Source organism: Ovis aries, chromosome 7 (genome assembly GCF_016772045.2).
Source record: "Ovis aries strain OAR_USU_Benz2616 breed Rambouillet chromosome 7, ARS-UI_Ramb_v3.0, whole genome shotgun sequence".
NCBI classification, from domain to species: domain Eukaryota; kingdom Metazoa; phylum Chordata; class Mammalia; order Artiodactyla; family Bovidae; genus Ovis; species Ovis aries.
In genome coordinates this window covers 33,431,382-33,453,096 of record NC_056060.1, presented here as the reverse complement: position 1 = coordinate 33,453,096, position 21,715 = coordinate 33,431,382, and the positions used below count along the sequence as shown (strand labels likewise).

Below are 21,715 nucleotides of genomic sequence, written 5' to 3'. Positions count from 1 at the left end.
AATGAATAGTCAGGGCTGATCTCCTTTAGGATTGACTGGTTTGATCTCCTTGCTGTCCAAGGGACTCTAAAGAGTCTTCTTCAGCACCACAGTTCAAAAGCATCAATTCATTGGCACTCAGCCTTCTTTATAGTCCAGCTCTCACATCCACACATGACTACTGGAAAAACTATAGCTTTGACTAGATGGACCTTTGTTGGCAAAGTAACGTCTCTGCTTTTTAATATGCTGTCTAGGTTGGTCATAGCTTTTCTTTCAAGGGGCAAGTGTCTTTTAATTTCATGACTGCAGTCACTGTCTGCAGTGATTTTGGATATTTTGAATATTGATTTTAATATTCAATAAATATTGAAATAAATTTAATATTTGTTGCAGAGTGATGATTGTATGATAAATATTAAATAAGAATGCAGCTTATCTTATGTGTATAAGGATTTAATGTTTGAAAAACATAGGCTGATAATTTTTCTTAATTATGCACAGATATCTGACAAATTTGGTTATTCTTTTTAATGTGCAGATGAACAGGAGACTGAAGATGTGACAGAAGAATGTAAAGAATCTTAAGCAGTGACTGGCTGGGTTGTGCTTTTAAGAGAGTTGGTAAATTAAGTTAAACCACATTTTTTCCAAATTTTTAATTCAGTGAATGCATTATAGAGGCCATTCCTCAAATGATGATTTTAATGTTTAGATTCTCTCTTTCTGGATCGTATTTTTTTGATATTTTTTGAAACTTGTTGTGGTAAATTGCTCACTGGTTTTTCCTCATTGAAATTCCCAGGAAGATTGTTTTTTATTGCATTATAGAAACCAACATTTTATGTATGTGTGCTATGGTAAAACTAATTGAAGTTTTATGATTGTTTTGTATTTAATATTACACATTACTGCATTATTGGGGTTTACACAGGTTTGTTGACCATGACTTGTAGTTTTGCCCTGATTTCCCTTCTTTCCTTCTCTCTATGCCTGTTAAGTAAGTATAGCTTGCTGTGAAGAGAAATGAATTTTCCCAACAAAACAATGTTAGGCTATCCTTACTATCTTATTAGTAGTGGTACTTTTCATAAGCAGAAGTTTGACTGAATTATTTCATATATGACATTTAGTTTGTTATCTTCTTTCAGAGTTTCCCTTTTAGAATTCAGCAAATAAAGATCAGCTGGTTTTTAAAAAGCTGTATTACTATTTTAAGAGGGAGGGTTTGTTAGTTACAAGTCAGTAACCTGAATTTATGAGAACCTTTTATGTCTTTTCCAAACCCATGTGCTTCTGGTGTTTTATTGATATGTATGTGTGTGTGTGTGTGAGAGAAAGAGAGGGAGAGGGAGGGAGAGAAGAGGAGAGGGAGATAGATGGCGAGGAGATAGTTTATGGCTTTATAGTATATTTCTCCAAATGGTATTTGGGACATAGTCGACCTTTATGTTACAAAAGTTTAACAGAGGGTAGGAAAGCAGAATGATTAAGTAATTAATTTTACCCTTGAAAGGAATGAGACCCTTCCATAACATGTAAACTGAAGGTACCTACCTCTAACAAAGAACTGGCAAGCTGAATTTGTATAATATACTCAATATGAAGGCTCCAAATTAAATGAAAGATTACCTTGATAAGAAAGAAAATGTTCTTTAAAAAGCAGTGTTTTTAAGTTTCCCTCTAGACCTGAGTGTTTGCCCCCAGAAAAGGTAGAGAAAAAGTATGAAAGAGCAAGAGCTAACTTATTTTGGGAATAAATTTGGGATCTTAAAATTTGAGGGTTTTTTTACTTATGACTCCTCAAGAAAACTATTGGCACCAGCTTTATTGTAAATTCCCATAGGACCTAGAGTTTATTGCCCTTCAATCCAACTCTGAAATGCATGACAATAAACTCCTATAGAAGGAGAGAGCTATCACCCTGATGGCGTAGTTTTAATTTTTAACAAGTCCTTTATTTCAGTACAACCTGATTCGAAGGTCAGTCTTGGAGTGCATATGGAGCATTCCTGGTAAGAAAGCTCCAGGTCCCAGTTTCTTCTGTCCCATCCTGATACTATCAGTTACTTTTGTTCTGTTACTTAAAAGTGAATTAGAATTCTCTCCCAAGACTTCATGTGCTGAGCTGCTCTGAGAATGAATGATGTCATGTTTCAAAGAATATTTCTTTCAAATCAGTTTTCCAGAGTTTATAACCAACATCTTCCAGTTCCCGATTCTTCACCTGGATACCATAAAGTGATTTGGCATTTTATAATTATATGTGACTATGCAATTTATACTTATATATGTTTCTAGAATGAGAGAGAGAAGTCAATAAGGGGAAAAAAACATTCTGTCTCACTCAGCCTGTCCTTTTTGTTTAATGGACATCAAAGTGAGATCTTTATTCATAAAAATTTTTATTCTAAAATTTTTAAAAATTCTTTTTACAACTAAAAATTGGACTGTATTCTACATTCATGGTTAACGCACCTGAAGCTCAGGTTCTGCTTATTGATATTTTATATGTGTGTGTACATATATATATGTTGTGTGTATATATATGTGTGTATATATATGTATATATACATATTAGGATTTATTCCTAATATATACGTACATATATATTAGGATTTATTAGGATTTATTCCCAATTCTCCCCTCTTAAGTCATCTTTCTGACCAAAGGCATAGTCACTCTCCAAAATGTGGTATCTATAGCATTTGACCCAGCTTTTCAAGGACAGTTTGCCCTTCACCGTTTCTAAAGTTTCTTCACAGCCTGGGGTCCTCATTCATGGGTCAGAAGATGTAGCTGTGAGTATGTGCTTCACTCCTGTTTTCCTTTTTGTTTTCAGGAACAGAACTGGGCTTTGAAAAGGATTCAATAAATGACATTTAGTGACATTAGTAAAATATAAACTTGTATCCTTTTGAGTCCCACATCTTGTGGGGGTGGTCATTTCTCATTGCTTGTTTTTAGTATGACAGGCTAATTTGTTTTGTTCTTTTATTCCACAAATCCAGCAAAAATGTCATCTAAGCAATTCAGTCTTCCTAAATTGTATAGGAACTGTGAACGTTACTGTTACTGTGATTTCTTTTTGTGTATGCTCTATTGTTTACGGATACAGTTTACCCATACCTCATGACATAAGGCCAGAAAACAAATACACATGGATACAGTAAGTATAAATATAAATTTCCATATGATTTATTGTTGTTCCTTGTACATAAGAAACAGTAATATACAACTTACACTGCTTTAGAATGTAAAATGGATAAAAATGTGTACAAAAAAGCACATTCCTAGAAAAGTATTGGCAAATAGTAAAAACAGGGAGGAGGGTAACAAGCAAAAAACAAATCAACAAAACAAAAAACGAACAATTGTTCAATTCAGTGTGCAAACATTTTATAAAAATAGAAATACTAACTCTACAGGCAGTATTTCCTGATAAATTATTTAAATAGCATATCTACACAATCTGAGATATCTATTCCAAAGGCAATGAGAAAATAATTTATAAAAATAAAGCAACGGTATACAAGATGATAGAAAAAAACAACTTTCAGAAAACGTATTTAACATTTCAATGCTATTTCCTTACTGGGAATACTTTTCTGCAAAGAATTTTTATACTATGTACAACATTGATTTTTTTTTAGGTACTACAGTAGCTTTAAGTTTGTTAGACACTTAAACTCTTTCTGTTTGATCCCAAAATTCTTTACTCAGTCACACAACAAATGAGGTAATATTTGTATACAAGTTTCACCTTTGTCATTTTTTTCTTTTGGAAAAAGGCAAAAATAATAAATGTAGATGCTTTTCATCTCCCTGGAAATAGGCACAAGGGATGGGATAAGACAGTATTAATGGCCTCTTGGCTTTCTTTGCAAACTAAAAACACTTGCAAATGGACAACCAAGTAATTCCACTTGGGGAAAAAAAAGGAAAAAGGAATTCCAAATCATTCAGTCTAAGCACAAAGTGAAGAGCAGCTTGCTATGCTGGTTTCCTTGTGCCATTCCTGTGAAAGATTTGCTGATCAATCTCAACTACCTGCTCTCAGACACTTTCCATATGAAACCTAGATTCCAGGTAGAACAGAGTTAATAAATAATCTGTATTTACAATCTTACAGTCATAATGACTTGTAGCAAAGATGATATGGATAGTCCTTACGCTTCTTCCTGTTCCATGAATAGTCTTTCAGACAGATCCCCCAGAATAAGTAAAAAATAAATAGTTTACATTGTAAAGTGTTTGTTTAAAACACCAAAAACTACAGTCCAAAAGAGACAACTGGAAAACTCCATGATATTCAGGAAAAAAGAAGAAAAGGAATGTCTTAGTTGATAATTTTGTGCCTTTCTAACCATAAAAATACAAGCACGGGCTGCTGTCCCTTGGGAGACAGCCTGGTGCTCACTGAGATGGTGGGTTTTCTTATTTTCCTGCTACATCTGCAGAAGCTACATCTGGAATACAACTGACAATTTCAATAGAACCAAGCTGTGGCAGCCAGCACTGGCTTATGATGGTTTAACTCCGACTCCCTATTCTGGTCACTACAGGTGATGTGTTAAGGGGTGGAAATCTGGGAGGAAGTCCAGAAGCCAGTCTTTTCCTTCCTTCCCTGCTCCTATTTAAGTGCCTATTTATGTGGGTTAATCAGCTAACACTGGTCAGCATCATGAAATCCAGCAATAGTCTTTCAATCCCCTGAAAATGATTTAGTACCAAAAATGTAACAGTTCCTCCATATTTTCTTCATACAATCGTCTCTTGGGTATGCGTCCTCCCCTTTGGGCTTTGGCCCCCCGCCCCCCCCATTCCAGAGGGAGTAGGTCAGGGCTGGTTTTGTTTGTTAATTCTAGTGAGTCCTCCCTTCTCTCACATGCCTGAAAACACTTTGGAGTCCACTGCTCAGAGCTGGCCTCACAGTCGCATTCTGCTCTGACAAAAGCAGAGTGGGACAGGCACCTTCCAACCAAAGCATGTGGATGCTTTTGCTTTTGCAAAAGCCAACCAAAGTCATTGTTTGTCTCCTTGGAAGATTCTTCTCAGTCAGAGGCTGAATGCAGGGTCTGATTTGGAAAATTGCATTTTCTTGAGGCAAGTCACATGTTCTAGGAGTCCACACTCATGCAAGCAGAGAGCAAAGGCAGGCAGCGAGGAGCGATCCTGGGGGTTTTCTCAAGCCCATGGTTCCAGAAGGTGCAATACCAGCATTGGTTATGATCAGTCTTTTGATCAACAGTTTGATGATTAGGAATCTGTGAAATAAATATATAAACACATAAATACATAAACTAATTCACTGAGGCACTGTCATCTTAATATCCACTAATACATTAACAATCTTGGCACAGCTCTCCTTTTATAATGGCAAAAGTATATTTTAAGATTGGTAGTTTATAAAATTACACATTAATGTGTTTGAACACTGTTGCTAGGTGTTTGATATAGCATAACCTTCCAGAACTTATGCTCTGCTTTCTAAGGCTTTCATTATTTCATTTTTATCATTGTGTCTTCAACAGCAAGATAGAAATAACCCTGTGTCTTACATAGCCTTTAAATCAGCCTCTTGCATGACTGACATTCTTGGTACTGGTCGGAACTAGGGATTTCACCTATATATTCACTGTCATTTTGCTCCTACCTCTGCATTCATATTTCAGGTCGGAGAAGAACACCATTTCTTGAGAGAAGACGAACAAGCCTAGCCTACCACCAGCATAGGTTTTGTCATAGATGGGTCCTGAGTCAGCCATGATTTTCTTCCCTTCATACATCACCACTCTGTGGGAAAGAAGGACATCACATTAGTGCCACCCTTACTTTTGGTCCTCTCCTCCCTGCCTGTCAGTATGACTTAAGGGATATTTAATCAGGGCAATCTTACCTGATGAAACCTGTCTTTGGCCTGTGGCTCAGACGCCATCTGTAGGCAGTGAAATCTTTCCAGCCAATGTGACGAGGGTCATGCCACAGTGTGCGCACCTGGAGGAAAAGCAAAAGCAAAGGTTGAAACAGCTTAATTATGAGACTTATGTTAGATTCCATGAAATGGAATGGTACTTGAAAAGGTACTGAGTTGACCTAAATTAGAGGGCTGCATTGCAGGATTTTTTTCCCAAGGGCTTTGTTGGTTATGTAACCTTGAATGTGCATATCAGCAAAGAGAAGGGACATTGACATTTTTGTTTGTTTGAAGAGGCTAAAACAAACAGCTTTAGCCTTTTGATCTCAAGTGAGCTACCCTCTCAGACACTAGGATGGTTTTTACAATGCAGAGCTTAATGCTACAGTTGGTGATGCCGGGAACTTGATGTCTAAGACTCCCTGGTGGGAGGCTGGGCCAAACACAGCATCCCTCCCCCTCCTGCAGGATGTTGTTCTCACCTGGCCAGGGGTGTTTCCTGTGTGCCACAGGGCATTCCGCAGGTGCTCGCCAGGCCCCGTGGTGGAGTTCACAACTTTCACAGAAAGTCCAGAGTATCCCTGAGCCCTCGTGGGGTTGGTGTCCCAATAGGATTGAGTGACTTGCTTCCACATCACAACATAGAAGCGGCTGCTGGACTGGTAGCCAAACACAAAGCCGGCATAGTCGTCATCCCTCTCGGTGTTGATGAAGAAGGTCCCGCTGAAGTCCACAGCATTAAATTCGTCATAACCTGGAAAAGAAGGCCATGCCCAGGTTAAAACCTGCAGCCTTCCGGAGGTTCTCTGTCACATTCCCAGCCTTTTTTAGCACTCACGGGGACACGTGCAACTGCCTGCTTTTACACTGGCTTCTTTCCCCTGTACACACTGGCCTTTCGTTTGAAGAACTCTCTACTCACCTACAGCAAGTCCAGGGTCACAGTTGACAGTCTGGACGAGTTCTTTACCCTGATGGCGTACAACCCAGTTAGGGTCATTCTGGGATGTCCCTTTGGGATCTAGAGGAATCATCTGGAATCGGCGGAAATCAGTCTCACTGATATCAACATTTTCGGGACAGATGTCATCAATGTCTGGCACCTTGTCCTGGTCAAAATCATCTTTGCAAGCATCACCTCGACCATCACCTAAAGGCAAAAAGGCAAGAGTTCAGTGAAATTCCAAAATACCATTACTGGTGCCAAAAATTCACTGTCTTGTCAAAGTTAACATTTAGTCTTTTCATCCTCAAATGTATTCAGCTTTTTTTTTTTTTTCCCGCAATCCGGACAGCCATGGTTTCAGTCACTCGCTTTAAAAGTGGCTCCGGTGACTCACCATCAGAGTCCTTCTGGTCAGGATTGGGCACCAGCCTGCAGTTGTCCCGGTCATCAGGAATGCCATCGTTGTCATCATCGTGGTCGCAGGCATCGCCTTTGCCATCCTTGTCGTGGTCGGCCTGGTTGGCATTGGGCACGTAGGGACAGTTGTCCAGGTTGTTCTGGTGGCCGTCTTCATCAATATCCTGATTGTTGTCACAGGTGTCTCCAATGCGGTCCGAGTCAGAGTCGAGCTGAAAGAGGCAGAGGGTAAGCTGGAACGTGAATTACTGATGCTAAAGAAAGCTTATGGAGATGCTCCAGTGTCTGGTCAGATTTGTTAATATAGATGCGAAGCCTCACTGGTCTTAAGTGTTTTATTCTTGATCCTTGTTTGTATTAGACAGTTTTTAAAGGGATATTTGAAAGTTCTTTTAAAATAGAAAACATTCTAGATAAAATTAAATAGAAAGCATCATTTCATCACTAAGGATAGAATGCCATATTAACTACTTATATCTTAATGATGAATTGAATGCTCTGGGTACAATTTATGTTCTATTCAAAATTTTAATTAGGAAATTGGTGACACGTCAACTTCTACTCCAGGTCATTAAATCATGGCAACACGGCACTGCTTTTCATACCTCCTGGGTAACCGTATGGTGGGATAAGTCATTTTCTTCTCTTTTAGGTATTTGGTTTTACCCATCTAGTCCATAAGGATTGTCCAGTGTTGGCTCAGGTAAACTCAAAATTCTAATTTTTTTCAAAACCATATTTCTCAGAGTACCTTTTTTAAAGTATTCAGTACAGAATTCTTACAGAATGCTTACAGATTATTTACATACAAATTGCAATTTTGCTTGCCAGTATTTATGCTCTTTGCTGTTAAGATTTTTACATGATTCATTAATTGTTATAAACTTTATTATTATCTGAAGAACCAACACCTTATCCAGGGAGGTTAAATGGCACTGAGGTTTAATTTATAGTAAGACTAAAATTCAAAACAGATGACCCTCAATGCCATTTGATCAAGAATGCTATCCCAAATCATTCATGCTTTCCCCTATTTCCCCAAAGCTATTCATCCTGATGCTTTTTGTTTTAGAGAAAGTCATAAGAGCAAAAATATTAGGAGAGTTTCTGGATGTCTCCAGAAATTAGCTGGATTTATCATTTCTTGAATCTTTTAAAAATATTTGCATTTATAAAAAGGTGGTTTCTAAATTTCCAGAATAATTGCTTTTAGGGAAAAGAAAAGCCTTAAGTTTCACATCGAGAAAATGATGATGAGTGATTACACTAGAAAATAAACACCTCCAGACATGGAACTTGTTCTGGCTATGTCTGTTTGCAGCACTCCCTAGCACCGGTACAGAATTATGTTTGCAATGCCAAAACACTTGAAGAATGACAAAGAAACAGGGATTTCTCCAGTGTGGGGAAATATTTTTAGTTTGGTTTTCCTGCGGTCAGATTATATCATGAGCCATGAAAATGGCTGTGTATCTTGCTTAGGGATATTTTCTTCCATCTCTTAGTTTCAAACATGATTAATATTCCTGTACAGTTGTCAGTCACAGATTTCTGCTTTGTATAATTTATCTTAACAATGGTAGATTCCACTGAGCAAATCATGTGGGCTTCTTATAGAGGATAAGAGTGAAGTTACAAGACTCATGCTAAAGACCTGTGGAACTCTTCAAAGAGCTTAGGTCAGGCAAACTGTTCACATGAAAATGCTGTAATTGGCTATGAGATCACTGATAGCCATGGTAATGAAAGTGTTTGAACTTAAACTCTTCTGTTTTTTAAAGAGGCTTAGCAAGGGATATGCTAACAGTTTCCTGAAAGATTCTGAAAGGAATCTACCTACCTGGTCTGGATTGTGTTCCAGGGGGCAGTTGTCACACTGGTCACCAACCCCGTCCATGTCAGTGTCTTTCTGGTCCACATTGTAGACATACTGGCAGTTGTCCCGTTCATTGAGGATACCTGCAGAGAACACGGGACAGATAAGAGCTGGAATCTTCAGCCTCAGCTGTTTCAACCAGACTGCACACTAACAGCCAGCACTGTCCAAGGCTGAGAGCTGAATGCCGTCACAGCTGCCCACGGGCTGGCTGGATCAGGGAGCACCTTACCGTCCCCATCAATGTCAGCTGCGCAGGCGTCTCCTTCCCCATTGTTATCTGTGTCAGCCTGGTCTGGGTTGTGGTTGTAGGGGCAGTTGTCACAGCGGTCTCCCACGTCATCTCTGTCATAGTCATACTGGGCTGGGTTGTAATGGAATGGACAGTTGTCCTGCCAAGAGAAGAAGCGGAGCATTGTACAACTTGGTCCACGAAACTAGCCTCAGATCACATGCATAATATATATAAAACTGAAAATCTGCAGCCATCATTTTCTACTTGGTGGATATACTAAGTCCCCTGTAAAATGACCACTGCAAAAGTTAAAAGCCAGGACATAATGAATGAAAAATGAATTTCTGTTGGTTATGAGTCAGTGAGATGTAAATAGAAACTCAATATCTCCACTCTCAGTGCAAGCAGAGATAACCTTACTGTGACCTAGAGAAGACATCTGAATCCAATATGGGGAGCAAAGTGTCATTTGTTCACACATTGTAACTTTTTGCTCCAACCAGGGGAAAGGCAGGCTGTGATGAAAAACAAAACCCTCATTTAAAAATTCTCTTGGCAACATCTATGTCTGAAAACTACAGGATCACAATGAATAATTTCTGATGACTAGATATCAGTAATTTTGTTGAATCTTAAGGGTTACAGGCTGTTGCTGAACATAAAAGCTGAGAGAGGAATGGAAAACAATTTTACCCTGTCATCTGGAATCTTATCATTGTCATCGTCATCATCACAGGCATCGCCGATTCCATCCTTGTCATAGTCTTCCTGCCCTGAGTTGGGAAGGTTGGGGCAATTATCCTGGAAAGAGAAGACACGTTGCAGCTGCAGTTTGCAAGCCTTTTGCTCAGCTCATGCACTAGAGACTGCACTGAAAAAACACTGCAGACAGAACTGAATGCTACTCTGTGACAGCAGGTATTTTCAATGGGAAGACAAAAAAGTTTGCTTGGAGGATATACACACACACACACACACACACACACACACACACACACACATACAAATACTTTGTATAAATGCTCTAAACTTTATATATACTGGGAACACGGGTCATGCTCTGCTGGCATCTGGTAGAGAAGTGAACTTTTTTTGGACAACATAATCGACTGTGGGACACAACTGCCCAAAGGGCCTGCCCCATTCATGTTCTTGGCACCAAGTGATTTAATAAGAATTAGTGTTCCTCTGCCTTCAGATGATTTGATCTTTCAGTTCCATTCCCCAAGTTTAAACAATTCCTCAGCTCATCCCCTTGATAAGCATTTCTGGAGGCAGGTGAGGGCGGGGCTACCTTTCTGCAGTGGTAAGTTGCATTGGCCACGCACAGCAGGTCCTCGTTGGGCCAGCCGTCCAGGTCTGTGTCCTCCCCGCAGATGATGCCGTTGCCGGCGTAGCCAGGCTTGCACTCGCAGCGGTACATGGGGTCACTGTAGTGGCCCAGGTAGTTGCACTTGGCGTTCTTGTTGCAGTCATGTGTCCCGTCCGTGCAGGGGTTTCGGGGCTTGCATACCTGTGGGTACAACATTCTGACGTTAAGGCAGAGCCTTGGAGGGTCCCCAGCTCCCCATTGCCTCTGGACAGAGATCCATGGGAAGAGTATGAGTCCCCCCCATCCTGCCCTGGGAATGTTGATGCCAGGTTATAGGCTGACATGGCTTTATGTTTGTCTTCCTTGAACTTGCACATCACCCTGGCACTTAACAAGTCCATCCACTCACAGCTCACTCCAGAGCAGCATGGTTAAATGTGATGGACCAATTTTCTCTGCTGGATGAACAATTCATTTTCTAGTCCTGTTTCTAAAAGCTAGATTGACACTCACCCCCTCCCCCGTTTTCCTTGAAGGGTGTGAGAGGACATTCCCCGCTTTGATGGCTAGCTCAGTCAAGGACACCCCCCCTCACTCCCATCTACTAGTCCCCTCTGCTCTACCTGTTTGTTGGCGGTGGCATGTTCCACGCCCCGGCCGAAGGGCTGCGAGCCAGTGAAGCGTGGTGGGCAGGGCAGGCAGTTGTAGCCGGGGTCTGTGTTCTCACACCTGTGCTCTCCATTGTGGTTGAAGCAGGCATCAGGAACTTCTTTGCACTGTGGAAGAAACAGGTTTGTTCATGTTTAGAGAACACTGCCACAAGAAATGACCAAGGCAGATGAGATGCTTTCCTAGGTCTGGTAGCTCCCAGCTCCTCACCTCATCAACATCTTCGCACTTGACGCCATCTCCGCTATAGCCTGGGGGACAAGCACCACACTTCCAGCTGCCATCAGGGTAGCTGGTACACTGGACACCAGCAAAGCAGGGATTGGACAGGCAGCCATCTGAAATAGGAGTGACAGGCAAACGTGGGTCTCAGCTGCTGTTACTGCCATTCTGGTCACTTAAATGGGGATGTAATATTGTAAGGTCTGTGTAACTACTAACTTTTGAGATTATGCTGTCCATCTGGCATTTTAATCAAACCACTCAGGACCATCGAAACTGAACCCCCATGAAAGCTGAGTGTGCCATTAGGTGGTTTTGTCCTGGGCTGCCTGGGCTGTGTGGCTTACCAATGGGACAGTCCTGCTTGTTGCAGATCTGGGTTTCTGTTACATCACCAACGCAGTCCTTGCCTCCAAACTGGGGCGTGGGGTTGTTGCAGAGCCGGCTACGTTTCTGTGCCCCTCCTCCGCAGGTGACAGAACAGATGTCCCATGGTGACCAGGGGCCCCAGCCTCCATTGACTGTAAGAAAATTAACCACAGGCCAAAGCTAAGACCAATTTCCAAACACTACCTTCACAGGAGACTCTCCTGAGTCCTGAGACTTCTCCTTCAAGAAACCTCCATGACCCTGACACATGGTAAGGATGTCTGGGAAGAGGGTGAGTCTGAAATGGTTCTATTTGTCGTTAGAAGAAGCTGCTGTGCCCTGCAGGGCTGTGCTTCTGTTTGTTTCTCTAGGAAGCAATCTTCCCCCATCCATGACCCACGGATGCCAGGCAGCTAGCGGGGTGGAGCTGCCAGCATCATGCCAGGTGATGCATGCACTTACTGGGGCAGGCGTCTTTCTGGCAGGCTTTGGTCTCCCGGGCTTTGCCCTCACATGGCTTCCCATTCATCTGGGGGCTGGGGGAGTTGCAGAGCCGGATCCTTGTGATCACACCATCTCCACATGTTACGGAACAAGATGACCACGGGGACCAGTGGCTCCAGCCTCCATCCTGTTTAACTAAAGGACAAAGCTGATGGTTATATGGTGCTTCCCACAAGCCAAGCTCTACATTAACACTTTAAATGCATCCTCTAAACCACATCTTCAAACTCGCCAAACTAAACATCTTTACACTATTTTTACCCCCAATTTACAGATAAGAGCCTCAGAGAGGAGAAGCTGTGCTCAAGGGTGCACAGATAAGGCAGAGAACTGGGATTAGATCAGAGTCTAGAACCTGTGCCCTCAACCTCTGTGCTCTGAAGTTGCTATTGGTGACAACAAGGACAAGTCAGGTCTCCACATCCCCAAGTGGCCCAACACTTACATCTCTTGTCACACTCCTGGATGTGGCAGGTCCGCGTCTGCACAGAGGAGCCCTCGCATCTGTTGTTGAGGCTGTCGCAGGAGCGGCCACGCTGCTGGATTCCATTGCCACAGGTCACAGAGCAAGAGGTCCACTCAGACCACGGGGACCAGCCATCGTCTGCAGAGTCGCTGGCTGCTGAGCAAATGGGTGCATTTAGTGTGTTATCATGAAAACAAGCTATTCTTTGGGCTGCTCTGCTCTGGACTTTCTTCCCATGCCAGAGAGTGAAAAGCAATATATTTGTTAGGCCAATGGCCAAGCGGTCATTCTGTGCACAGCTTTGGGGTAATTGCATGCTTTGCCTGGGTCGGTATAGCTGAACCTTTCCCCCACATATGTTTCTAGTCATCCTCGCCCCCTTCTTCCAAGTCTGCATTTTAAATGAGTTTCCCTTTTTTGACTTAAGATGTCTTGGTAGGCATTTCCAGCCCCAGGCTTCCAAGAATACTTGGGTTTTAGGCAACTTATAGGAATCACTTCTGACTTTCAGGAGAGTCAGAGACCCACATGTTTGGCAGATGAATCTGAAGGCAGCGGAGCCGCTGTTGGCTCTGGCCCTGGATCAGTCATGAGGTCAGTCAGCGGGTTGCTCCTCTCACCCTAGCATTTGGGGCCTTTTCTGCACATATTTTCATAAGAGGGAAGTGTGTTTGTTTACCATCTGCCCAGGCGCCATGACTACAATCACGTCCTGTATCTGACAGGAGATAGAGAACTTTGTTTTCTCTTGCCATCAGTTCGAAGTTTTCCTAGTAATCCCTGACTCAAAATTCAGCACTCTGCTAGTCCCTAGCTAGCCTTGTTCCCTTTAACCCACATCTGAAGTGAATGCTGAACAGAAAGCAATGTACAAATGATTATGACAGTTCCAATGTCACTGACATCTCTGAAGGGAACTGGCTCTTCTGAGCTATGATCCGTGTGTGTAGGAAACAGGGAGTGTGGGGGGCGTGGATGTGAAGGGGGAGTGCTACTTTCCTGTTTCATGCATCTTAGTTGTGATAAATCATCTTTATGACTTGTACTTACTACAGTGTCTCAGCAAAGTGATTAATTATACTGGCAGCAAAACCCAGGGACTGGGTACCATGAAACAATACAATTTCTTACAGAGCCCTGAGACTCAAAGTACTATTTTTTCTTAGGTCTCCTACGCCTGTAGATAAAATGGGTAGAACTTTCAGGCCCAGTTAAGTCCATCAATTTCTCCAGTGAGCAGATTTTTACTGACTCTAGGCCACAAGGTCAGATTCTAAATCCAGTTAACTTAAAGCTACTGCTGCTACCAATTCATCTCATCTTTTCTCAAAGCACAGAATCATACTCAATAAACTATACTAAGGTTATTGTCTACACCACAATTAGGGGGGTAATTTAGTCATAATGGCATTTTTTTGGTTGTATACAGCAGACAAGCCATCAGCTAACCAGATGCTGTAGCAAGAAACTGAATGAAAACATGTGACAGAGATGGGACTGGTATTCCAGCATTATGTACAATCAATCCAGTCACTGAAGCATGGCCAACAATCTTAGGAACTTACGCCAGCACCGTGGGCAGCATTCTCCATCAGGAACTGTGGCGTTGGAGCAGGGCATGATGGGACAGGACACTTTTTTGCAGATGGTAACTGAGTTCTGCAGGGCAACAGTGAAGGAGAAATGGGTACTAAGCATATTGCAAGCAGAAGCTTACATACTGAACCATTTCAATTACAAGCTGAAATGTCGTCTGGGCTATAAATGCTCTAGTGGAATGATTTTAATAGAAGCTCTGCCTGTCTTTTGGCAGCCACCAGTACTGTAGAGACAGTTCAAGGGCTGCTTACTTGTCACTCCATCCCTCTAGAATTCGTCTCAATTGCCACTTAGTCACTTCTTCATGCACAGAACAACATGAATTTATGCAGTTGGAACCACCTAATATCATGAGTCAGATCTGTTACTCTGTGTCTAAAATCAAATTCCTGAAACTCAGCCAGGACTTTAAAAATTTTAAATTACATCTTTATGGGGAAAAGAAGATCAATGAGCATCTTACTTTCTCATATATAAATATGGCTTTATATAATATTGGACAAAAATGGGAGTTTAGTAAAGGTGGCTCCCAAATCCGGCAATCCATGATTTGTATTTAAGCTTGACTTTGCTCAATGAGCCAGCAACACCCCCCCAAAATCCTCTGCCCCTGGCGTTGGGTAGGGGGTGAGCCAGAAGGACACATACACTACAGGCAGTACCATCTGAGGTAAGTGGATAGTTCTAATGATGTTGGGCCAAGTGATTTGAATAGCAATCAGTACTGTATTAAAGAATCTCCATGTCATAGCCAAATATGAATCAGGTTGTGGGGGGGGGGTTCCAACTTGATTTTACTTACCTGATATTCAACACTTAGCTCTTGAACTAAAGCAGGTAAGTTACCGAGATATTTAAATAGATATACTCTTTTAGATATTATTCTTAGCCTGGGGTATAATTAAGACTTTGAAAAACTCTGAGCATTTAAATGATTTTATAGATGTCATAGCTGCATCTTAAGAAAAAGACACCACTTGGGTATCCAGCCATGGAACATGAAAAGAGCCTCCGCAGCCATCTGGCTCTTTCTTCAGAGAGTGTGCCATCCATTTGTGTTTCAGTCCGTCGAGAGCCTTACCTGGCAGCGACACTCAGTGCAGCTGTCCACCGTCCACTCGTCACCAGTCCTGTACTGGACTCCGTTGTGGTAGCAGAGTGGGGGCCTCCTCAGCTCATTGGCCAGCTCTTTGTTCTCTTCGGTCTAAAAGGGGGAGAAAGGTTATTAGCATCGAGCCTCACTTTCAGTCCCTCAGCATCATCACCATCACATGCAGGGGCTCCTGCTAACAGGCGGTGGGTGGAGACTACTGACCACTTTGCGGATACTGTCCTGCAGCGTGGTCACAATGGTGCGTAGACCCCTGAGCTCTAGGACCATGCTGGACAGCTCGTCACATGAGATGCCACAAATGGCTTGCAGGTCCTTTGTCTTGTGGCCGATGTAGTCGGTGCGGATGGCAGGGCTGGACCCATTCACCACATTGTTGTCAAGGGTGAGAAAGACACTGGTAGCTGCTAAGGAACAAAGGAACACAGTGAGGAAAGTAGGAGAATATCTTCAAGTAGATGCTTCCACCAGCCAGCCTCTAGGCATCCTAACTGTAACAGACATTTCATTTTGGGTGAGGGATGCAAAAGGAGGGGACTGTTGAGTGTGGAAAACTGTTTGAGGTCACCTTTATATAAAGGTAACTATGTTACCTGGGGTAATTTATGCACAATCACCATTGCTGAAGTTTCTCAGCTTATTTTGGGTGGAATGCCCTCACTTTCCCATATGCCCTAAAAACAGAGGGATACTTACAGCTGGAGCAGCCTTTGTTCCTGAGGATGTCTTCTGGTGTGGTTCCAAAGACAAACCTTACATTCTGCAGCACCCCCTGTGAGCAGAGGATACACACTGTTTGTAGAGTGTTGGTAGGGGCCGGGGGGTCAGTGGGAGGGGGGACTGTTTATGCTAGAAGGAGCACACAACAGATGTTCTAAAATTTGAAAAGAACTCCCTTTCAAGATCACCGTGTCAAAATAACACACCAAATAACTGTTGGTGAATTGCCAAATTCACGGGAATTGCAAAATAGCTTCAAAAATCTTAATTGTATCTTCTGCCAAGTCTGCGGTCTTTTACAAAGAATTCAGTTATCGGCCTACTTGGGGATACAGGAAATGGAATCTGATATTGAGACCGGATGATACAATGACACTCTCCAGTGTCAGTTAAATGTGGGAGTTTCAAAGCCACAGACCCAAAGATCTAGAGGTTTAAGCAAGGAAGACACTATAGCAGCAAATAGCCACTATTTTAATCTTTTCTTTGGGATCGGTTACATCCCCATGAGGAAGCAAATAGCCAAGTGGTATTTATCCTGCTCATAAAAAGTATCCACTTCAAGCAATATTATAATTGGTGCAATGCATTTGAAATTATTTTCTTGAGAAGAGCAAAAGAGTATTTAAGGTTTGAACAGGCAGTTACAGGGAAACTATTTCTTGTTTCCTTTAGAGGTTTTCAGTGTCCGATCCCTAGAACACTAGCACCAACCTCATCTTGGAACTGTTTAGAGATGTAAATTATCAGGTCCCATCCCAGACCTACTGAATCCAAAACTCTAGGGGTGGGATGTAGCGGTACACATTTTAGGAAGCTCTCCAGGTGATTGTGATGCTCCCTACTGTGTGAGAACCACTGCTTTAGTGCACAGGCAGTATTTCCTATACTGGAACCCCTGCTGCTCCTGGTCATAAGCTGCCTAGCAGTTGACCCCGTGGATCAGGAATCAAAGCGGCCTCACCTGGAAATTGTCATTGACGCCTCCTTTGGCAATGCGGAGTCTGGCGATGCTGGCCAGGTCCCTGGTGAAGATGCTCTGGATGGGGACATCCAGCTCCGCATTCTCCATCTTCTCACAGTCGATGTACAGCTGGGCCCTGTCCTCCTGCACAAATAGGGTGATGCTCTTCCACTGGCCAGTCGCCAGGAGTGCTTCCTCTACCGACACCACGTGCTGCTTGCCCTGCACGGTCAGGCTCAGGTCCAGGGTGCCCGCTTTGCCATTGGAGACCACGCTGAAGACCTGGCCAGAGTGGTCTTTCCGCTCCACAGCCAGCAGGGTACCTCGGGTCTTCTTCATTTGCCTCAGGGAAGCCAGGAGGAGGAAACCTTTCTCCGCCCGCACAGCATCCACTAGGTCTTGGAACTTCTTGTCAGGCACAGGGGGGATCAGGTTGGCATCCTCGATGCGGAAAGCTGGGCTAGAAGGGTCAGGACCCTTCACCAGTCGGCGCCCAGAGCCCTTGCGGGCAGCTCCGGTGAGTTCAAAGATGTCAAACACACTGTTGTCTCCCCCAGACTCTGTTAGACAAGAGCAGGACACATGGTGAGCGCCCTGGGTTGGGGGAGGGGGTGAGGCAGAGGGCTGGAATGAAAGCTCTTGACAGCCACTGGAAGAGCTAAATAAAGGGCAGTCAGAGGAAACCGGCAGCCTGAGGTTTGCTCAGGGCTCAGGGGAGAAGCAGCTGAGAGAGGAGTACACAGGGAGGGAAGTGCACCTGGGGTAACCCGACCTCCTCCTCTTCCCTCCCCCCACACAAGGTATTATACAGACTCACCTGGAATGCGGTTGGAGCCGCAGGCATGCACGAGGAGCAGGACACCGAGTCCCCAGGCCAGCCCCATGGTGGAGCTATTTGTGCCCAGCAAGGAACCTGCAGCAAGGAGCACAGAGCCCAGGGTCAGAGGCTGCCCAGCAGGGAGTGTGGGCAAAACCTGGCTGGCCTTGGGGCTGGGGCCCCTGGGGATCCCCTTTTGGGCCCACATTTGCTGGAAGGACGGGCAACCGTATTTACTTTGGAGAGAGCATCAGGAAGAAAGTAAGAGTTGAGGGGAGATTACCGCTTTAAAGAGGTGGTGGGGGCAAGATCAACCACTGGAGAGGGGTTTTTCCTTGAGAAGTTAAGGGTAAACACTAGACCAGGAGATGCAGTTTAGGGGCGCAGGGAGGCACAGTCCTTTTCTAGAGCACTGATAGGACTTGGGGAAAAGAAAATTTTGGGGTGTTCTGGTGGGTTAGTCTGTGAACCCCAAGGCTGGAGAGGATGGCTCTGGCGCCCTTCCACAAGAGTCCCCAGAGGCTGGGAGCGACAGTACGGGGAAGGCAGAAAGTTATTAGATCCGCGACAGTACGGGGAAGGCAGAAAGTTATTAGATCCGGGGTTCCGGAGGCGCTGAAGCCTGGGAGCTCCAGGTGGCTGGCCAGGGCAGCACTCGTCCTCGGCGGCCGCCCGGGAGTCCTACCTGTGCGGACGCGGATGTAGCGGCCGGGGCCAGCAACAAGGGCGCAGCGACGGGATAGAGAACTGGAGAGGCGCGGGGTGGAGGCCGTGGATTCGGAGGCTGCGGCTGGGAGAGCTCGCCAGGGTGGGCTCTCAGCGGCCGGCCCGAGTGCAGTGGCTGGCGGAGCGGAGGAGCCGCGCGCTTTTAAAGGGGCGCTCACATTCCTGGGGTTTCCTCTGACCAATGGGAGGCCGCGGGGCAGGAAGCGGGAGGGGGGCCAGTCTGGGTTCCTCTCTCCGCCCCCCGCTGCCTGGCGCACAACTTTCCAGCTAGAAGGTGGAAGGGGGGCGGCGGGGGTCGGCGCCTAGGAGCACTGGAACTTCTCAGAAAAATAGGTGCCCGCCCACGCGGCCTTGGCGCTCACGGGCTCAGCACTTCGGCTCTGGCGCCGAGCTGCCCAAACCCTGTGCGCGCATCCCGAGCCGACAGGGCCCTAGCCACCCAGCCCAAGACCCTTAGAGAGGCTTTCAGGCAAACTCGTCCCCTTGAATGCCTGCGCGACGGCTGAAGGGTGGACACTTGGGGAGCGAACCCGTTTGTACAGAAAAAAATAAGCCCAACGGGGTAAATGGGACCAAGAGGGAATCAGTAGTTGAAGGAGTTCCCTCTTGGGTACTTGTTGACCCTCGTCCATCCATCCAGGTGGGGTGGGGACCACGGAACCCGCTTAGCGCCGCGCCCCCGCCCTCGCCCCGCGCTTGTCCTCCGCCTGTCCCCCGATGGACGTGAGTGGGTGTCGCACTGGCCAGCAGTGCGGGTACCGGGCTCGGCTTCCCACGTGCGTCGGGGCAGCCTTTCCGCAGGGGCTTGCCGCCCGAGTCCCCGGGAAAGTGCCATCTCCCAATTGCTGCGGCGCTTCCACCGCTGGCCGCTTGGGGGCGATGTGCGAATTCTGATCAAGGGGACGTGAGCGGACAGCTTCTTTCTAGTCAGGAATGTTAAGGAAACTTAGTCTTACCCACTGTTCTAAAGCCAAATTGGAAATTGTGTCTTGAAAAACAGTTTTTTGTGCCCACTCGTGCTGCTTAACGTGACTCCTGGTTGGAGGATTTGCAGCACCATCTGGCTCCAGGGTCTTGAACTATTTACAGAATAGACTCATGGAGTAATAAATTACCTTCTTCCTATCATTTTATTTCCTTCCCCCCTCCTCCCTGAACGTTCTTTTCATTTTTAGGCTCCCGAAACTGAGGTGTGGGTTGCATTTCTGTGGGTGCACCAACTGCCGTGAGTGCTGCCGCTTGCTTAATGCTTCTGTCATTGGAAGTTTGGTGTCCAAGCCACCGTCCCAAGCCAGCATGACTCCAGCTGCCTGGAATTCCATTCATCTCTTCGGCTGGGACGTCAGCAGCCGCACTTCCCCTGCTGTGATCCCAGGCTATCAGGCTGGCCCTGGGACCCAGGGCGCAGGTAGTAGCTTCACCAAATAAGGATCTCAGTCACCGGCCAGGGGAATCCCTAGGGTTCACTTCCCTCCTTAGCATTCACACCTGGCCGGATTCCCAACACCCACAAGTGTGTAAACATTCATCCAACTGGCAATTTCACTTTTCTTGGGTGGGAGTGTTGTGTGACAAGGGTCATGTGGGTGATGGAGTGTTTACTAGTTACTCAGTACACAGCAAACACCTCTAGAAGATGACAAGTATGTTCTTAAGACAGCTGTTTGTTTGTTGCTTAAGTAGTTGCTAAACCTGACAGATTTCACATGCTGGGAGACAGAAATAAAAACCTCTATTGGATGATTAGTCAAATCAGATTCCTGTCGTGAAAGTCATAGGTAATGATTCATCAAACAGATCTGACAATTCCAGAGTCAGCAGCCATACATGCCCCTCCCCTTCCTTCTCCTTCCTAGCACCCTGTTAGCTCTTTGAAAGGTGACTTTTCTTTCTTTTCTTTCTTTTTTTTTTCACTTGCTACTGATAATACCAGGTACTTAGGAACAGTTTCAGAAGATGGCCTAATGGTCCCCTGTTCCTCTGGCCTACTTGTTAATTTTATATAGATGAATGGAGGGTTTAGGGGCCACAAGAGGGGCACAAAAGCAGGATGCATTGCCCGCTTTAGATCATCTCCTCCTATAGGCTTAGCTGAAGGGACAGAGCAGAAGCTTACTGGAATGACCCTTCAGGGGGCCACTTCCAGAACTGAAGGAATGCCTACAATGTATCCTGCATTCCTCTGGACTTTTCTTGGAACTTGGCTTCTTCCAACAAAAGAAGACATCTACAACCTGCTATATACCCTGGAAATAGGAAGATGATCTGTACGGTAGTAGGGAAGAGCTTTCATGTCAGAGAAAGCTCACGGAGGCCCTCCAACATAGAGGCCTTGCCCAAGATGTGGTACTCCAGTTTTTCTGGTAGGAAGGATCACAGGGGAAAGGGTGGCTGGGTCACTGATAGGAGCTCTCCCACATTTCTGCTAGTCAACCTGTGCTGAAAATATTCCTCAGAAACCTAAATACTTCTTGGAGAAGCAGGATGGGAAAAGGGGAAAGAAAAACTGTACCTTTAATATGGGTGATATTTCCCTCTTGTGTGTGTGTATCCTCGACCTGCAAGTTCTGGGATTAGTTTCAGGCCAATAATCTGACATGGACTCAAGGGATGGGCCTTCCAGGGACAGGATCTGGTTCTTGCTTTGCTAAGTTGTCATCATTGAGGATTACATATTTAAAATAAAGTTGTTAAGTATATGACATTTTTCTAGAAGATTTTATTTTTAAAGTTCCCCCTAATTGGATATGGAATTGATCTAAAACCATTGCCCATGAATAGGAGGAACAGGACTATCTGTATTATCTATCTTAAAAACTGCATGTGATTAAAAAGAGGAGGATAATTGAGGAAAAATTTGCTTACC

At 44.6% G+C, this 21,715-nt stretch overlaps 2 protein-coding genes across 13 annotated transcripts in view; one reads left to right on the top strand and one right to left on the bottom strand.

Moving 5' to 3' along the window:
- The window catches only part of FSIP1 (fibrous sheath interacting protein 1), a 210,863-nt gene extending 203,284 nt beyond the window's left edge, over positions 1–7,579 (top strand). For 3 of the 5 annotated variants that reach the window (XM_012181177.4, XM_012181178.4, XM_042252254.1), the window contains one exon: positions 521–7,579. In XM_012181177.4, the coding sequence (XP_012036567.3) occupies positions 521–567 (47 nt within the window). In that variant the 3' untranslated portion in view covers positions 568–7,579. The remainder of the gene's footprint in view (positions 1–520) is intronic. The other 2 variants (XM_060418584.1, XM_004010437.5) reach the window with 1 other exon arrangement.
- On the bottom strand, positions 3,154–18,966 carry THBS1 (thrombospondin 1). 8 transcript variants are annotated; one of them, XM_027971665.2, is made up of 22 exons: positions 18,809–18,966; positions 18,124–18,219; positions 17,307–17,866; positions 16,319–16,394; positions 15,827–16,029; positions 15,593–15,715; positions 14,478–14,571; positions 12,892–13,068; positions 12,405–12,581; positions 11,921–12,094; positions 11,562–11,689; positions 11,306–11,458; positions 10,665–10,883; positions 10,064–10,171; positions 9,368–9,527; positions 9,100–9,218; positions 7,237–7,471; positions 6,819–7,046; positions 6,379–6,650; positions 5,879–5,976; positions 5,636–5,775; positions 3,154–5,246 (listed from the first exon to the last, which is right to left on the bottom strand). In XM_027971665.2, exons 2-22 carry the CDS (start codon positions 18,188–18,190, stop codon positions 5,239–5,241), a joined length of 3,519 nt encoding a protein of 1,172 aa, XP_027827466.1. In that variant the 5' UTR covers positions 18,191–18,219; positions 18,809–18,966; the 3' UTR covers positions 3,154–5,238. The 8 variants fall into 8 exon arrangements, with proteins under 8 accessions (XP_027827466.1, XP_027827464.1, XP_027827465.1 ...); XM_027971663.2 differs by having other exon boundaries at positions 12,892–13,065; XM_027971664.2 differs by having other exon boundaries at positions 15,827–16,026.
- Between the last annotated feature and the right edge of the window lie 2,749 nt (positions 18,967–21,715).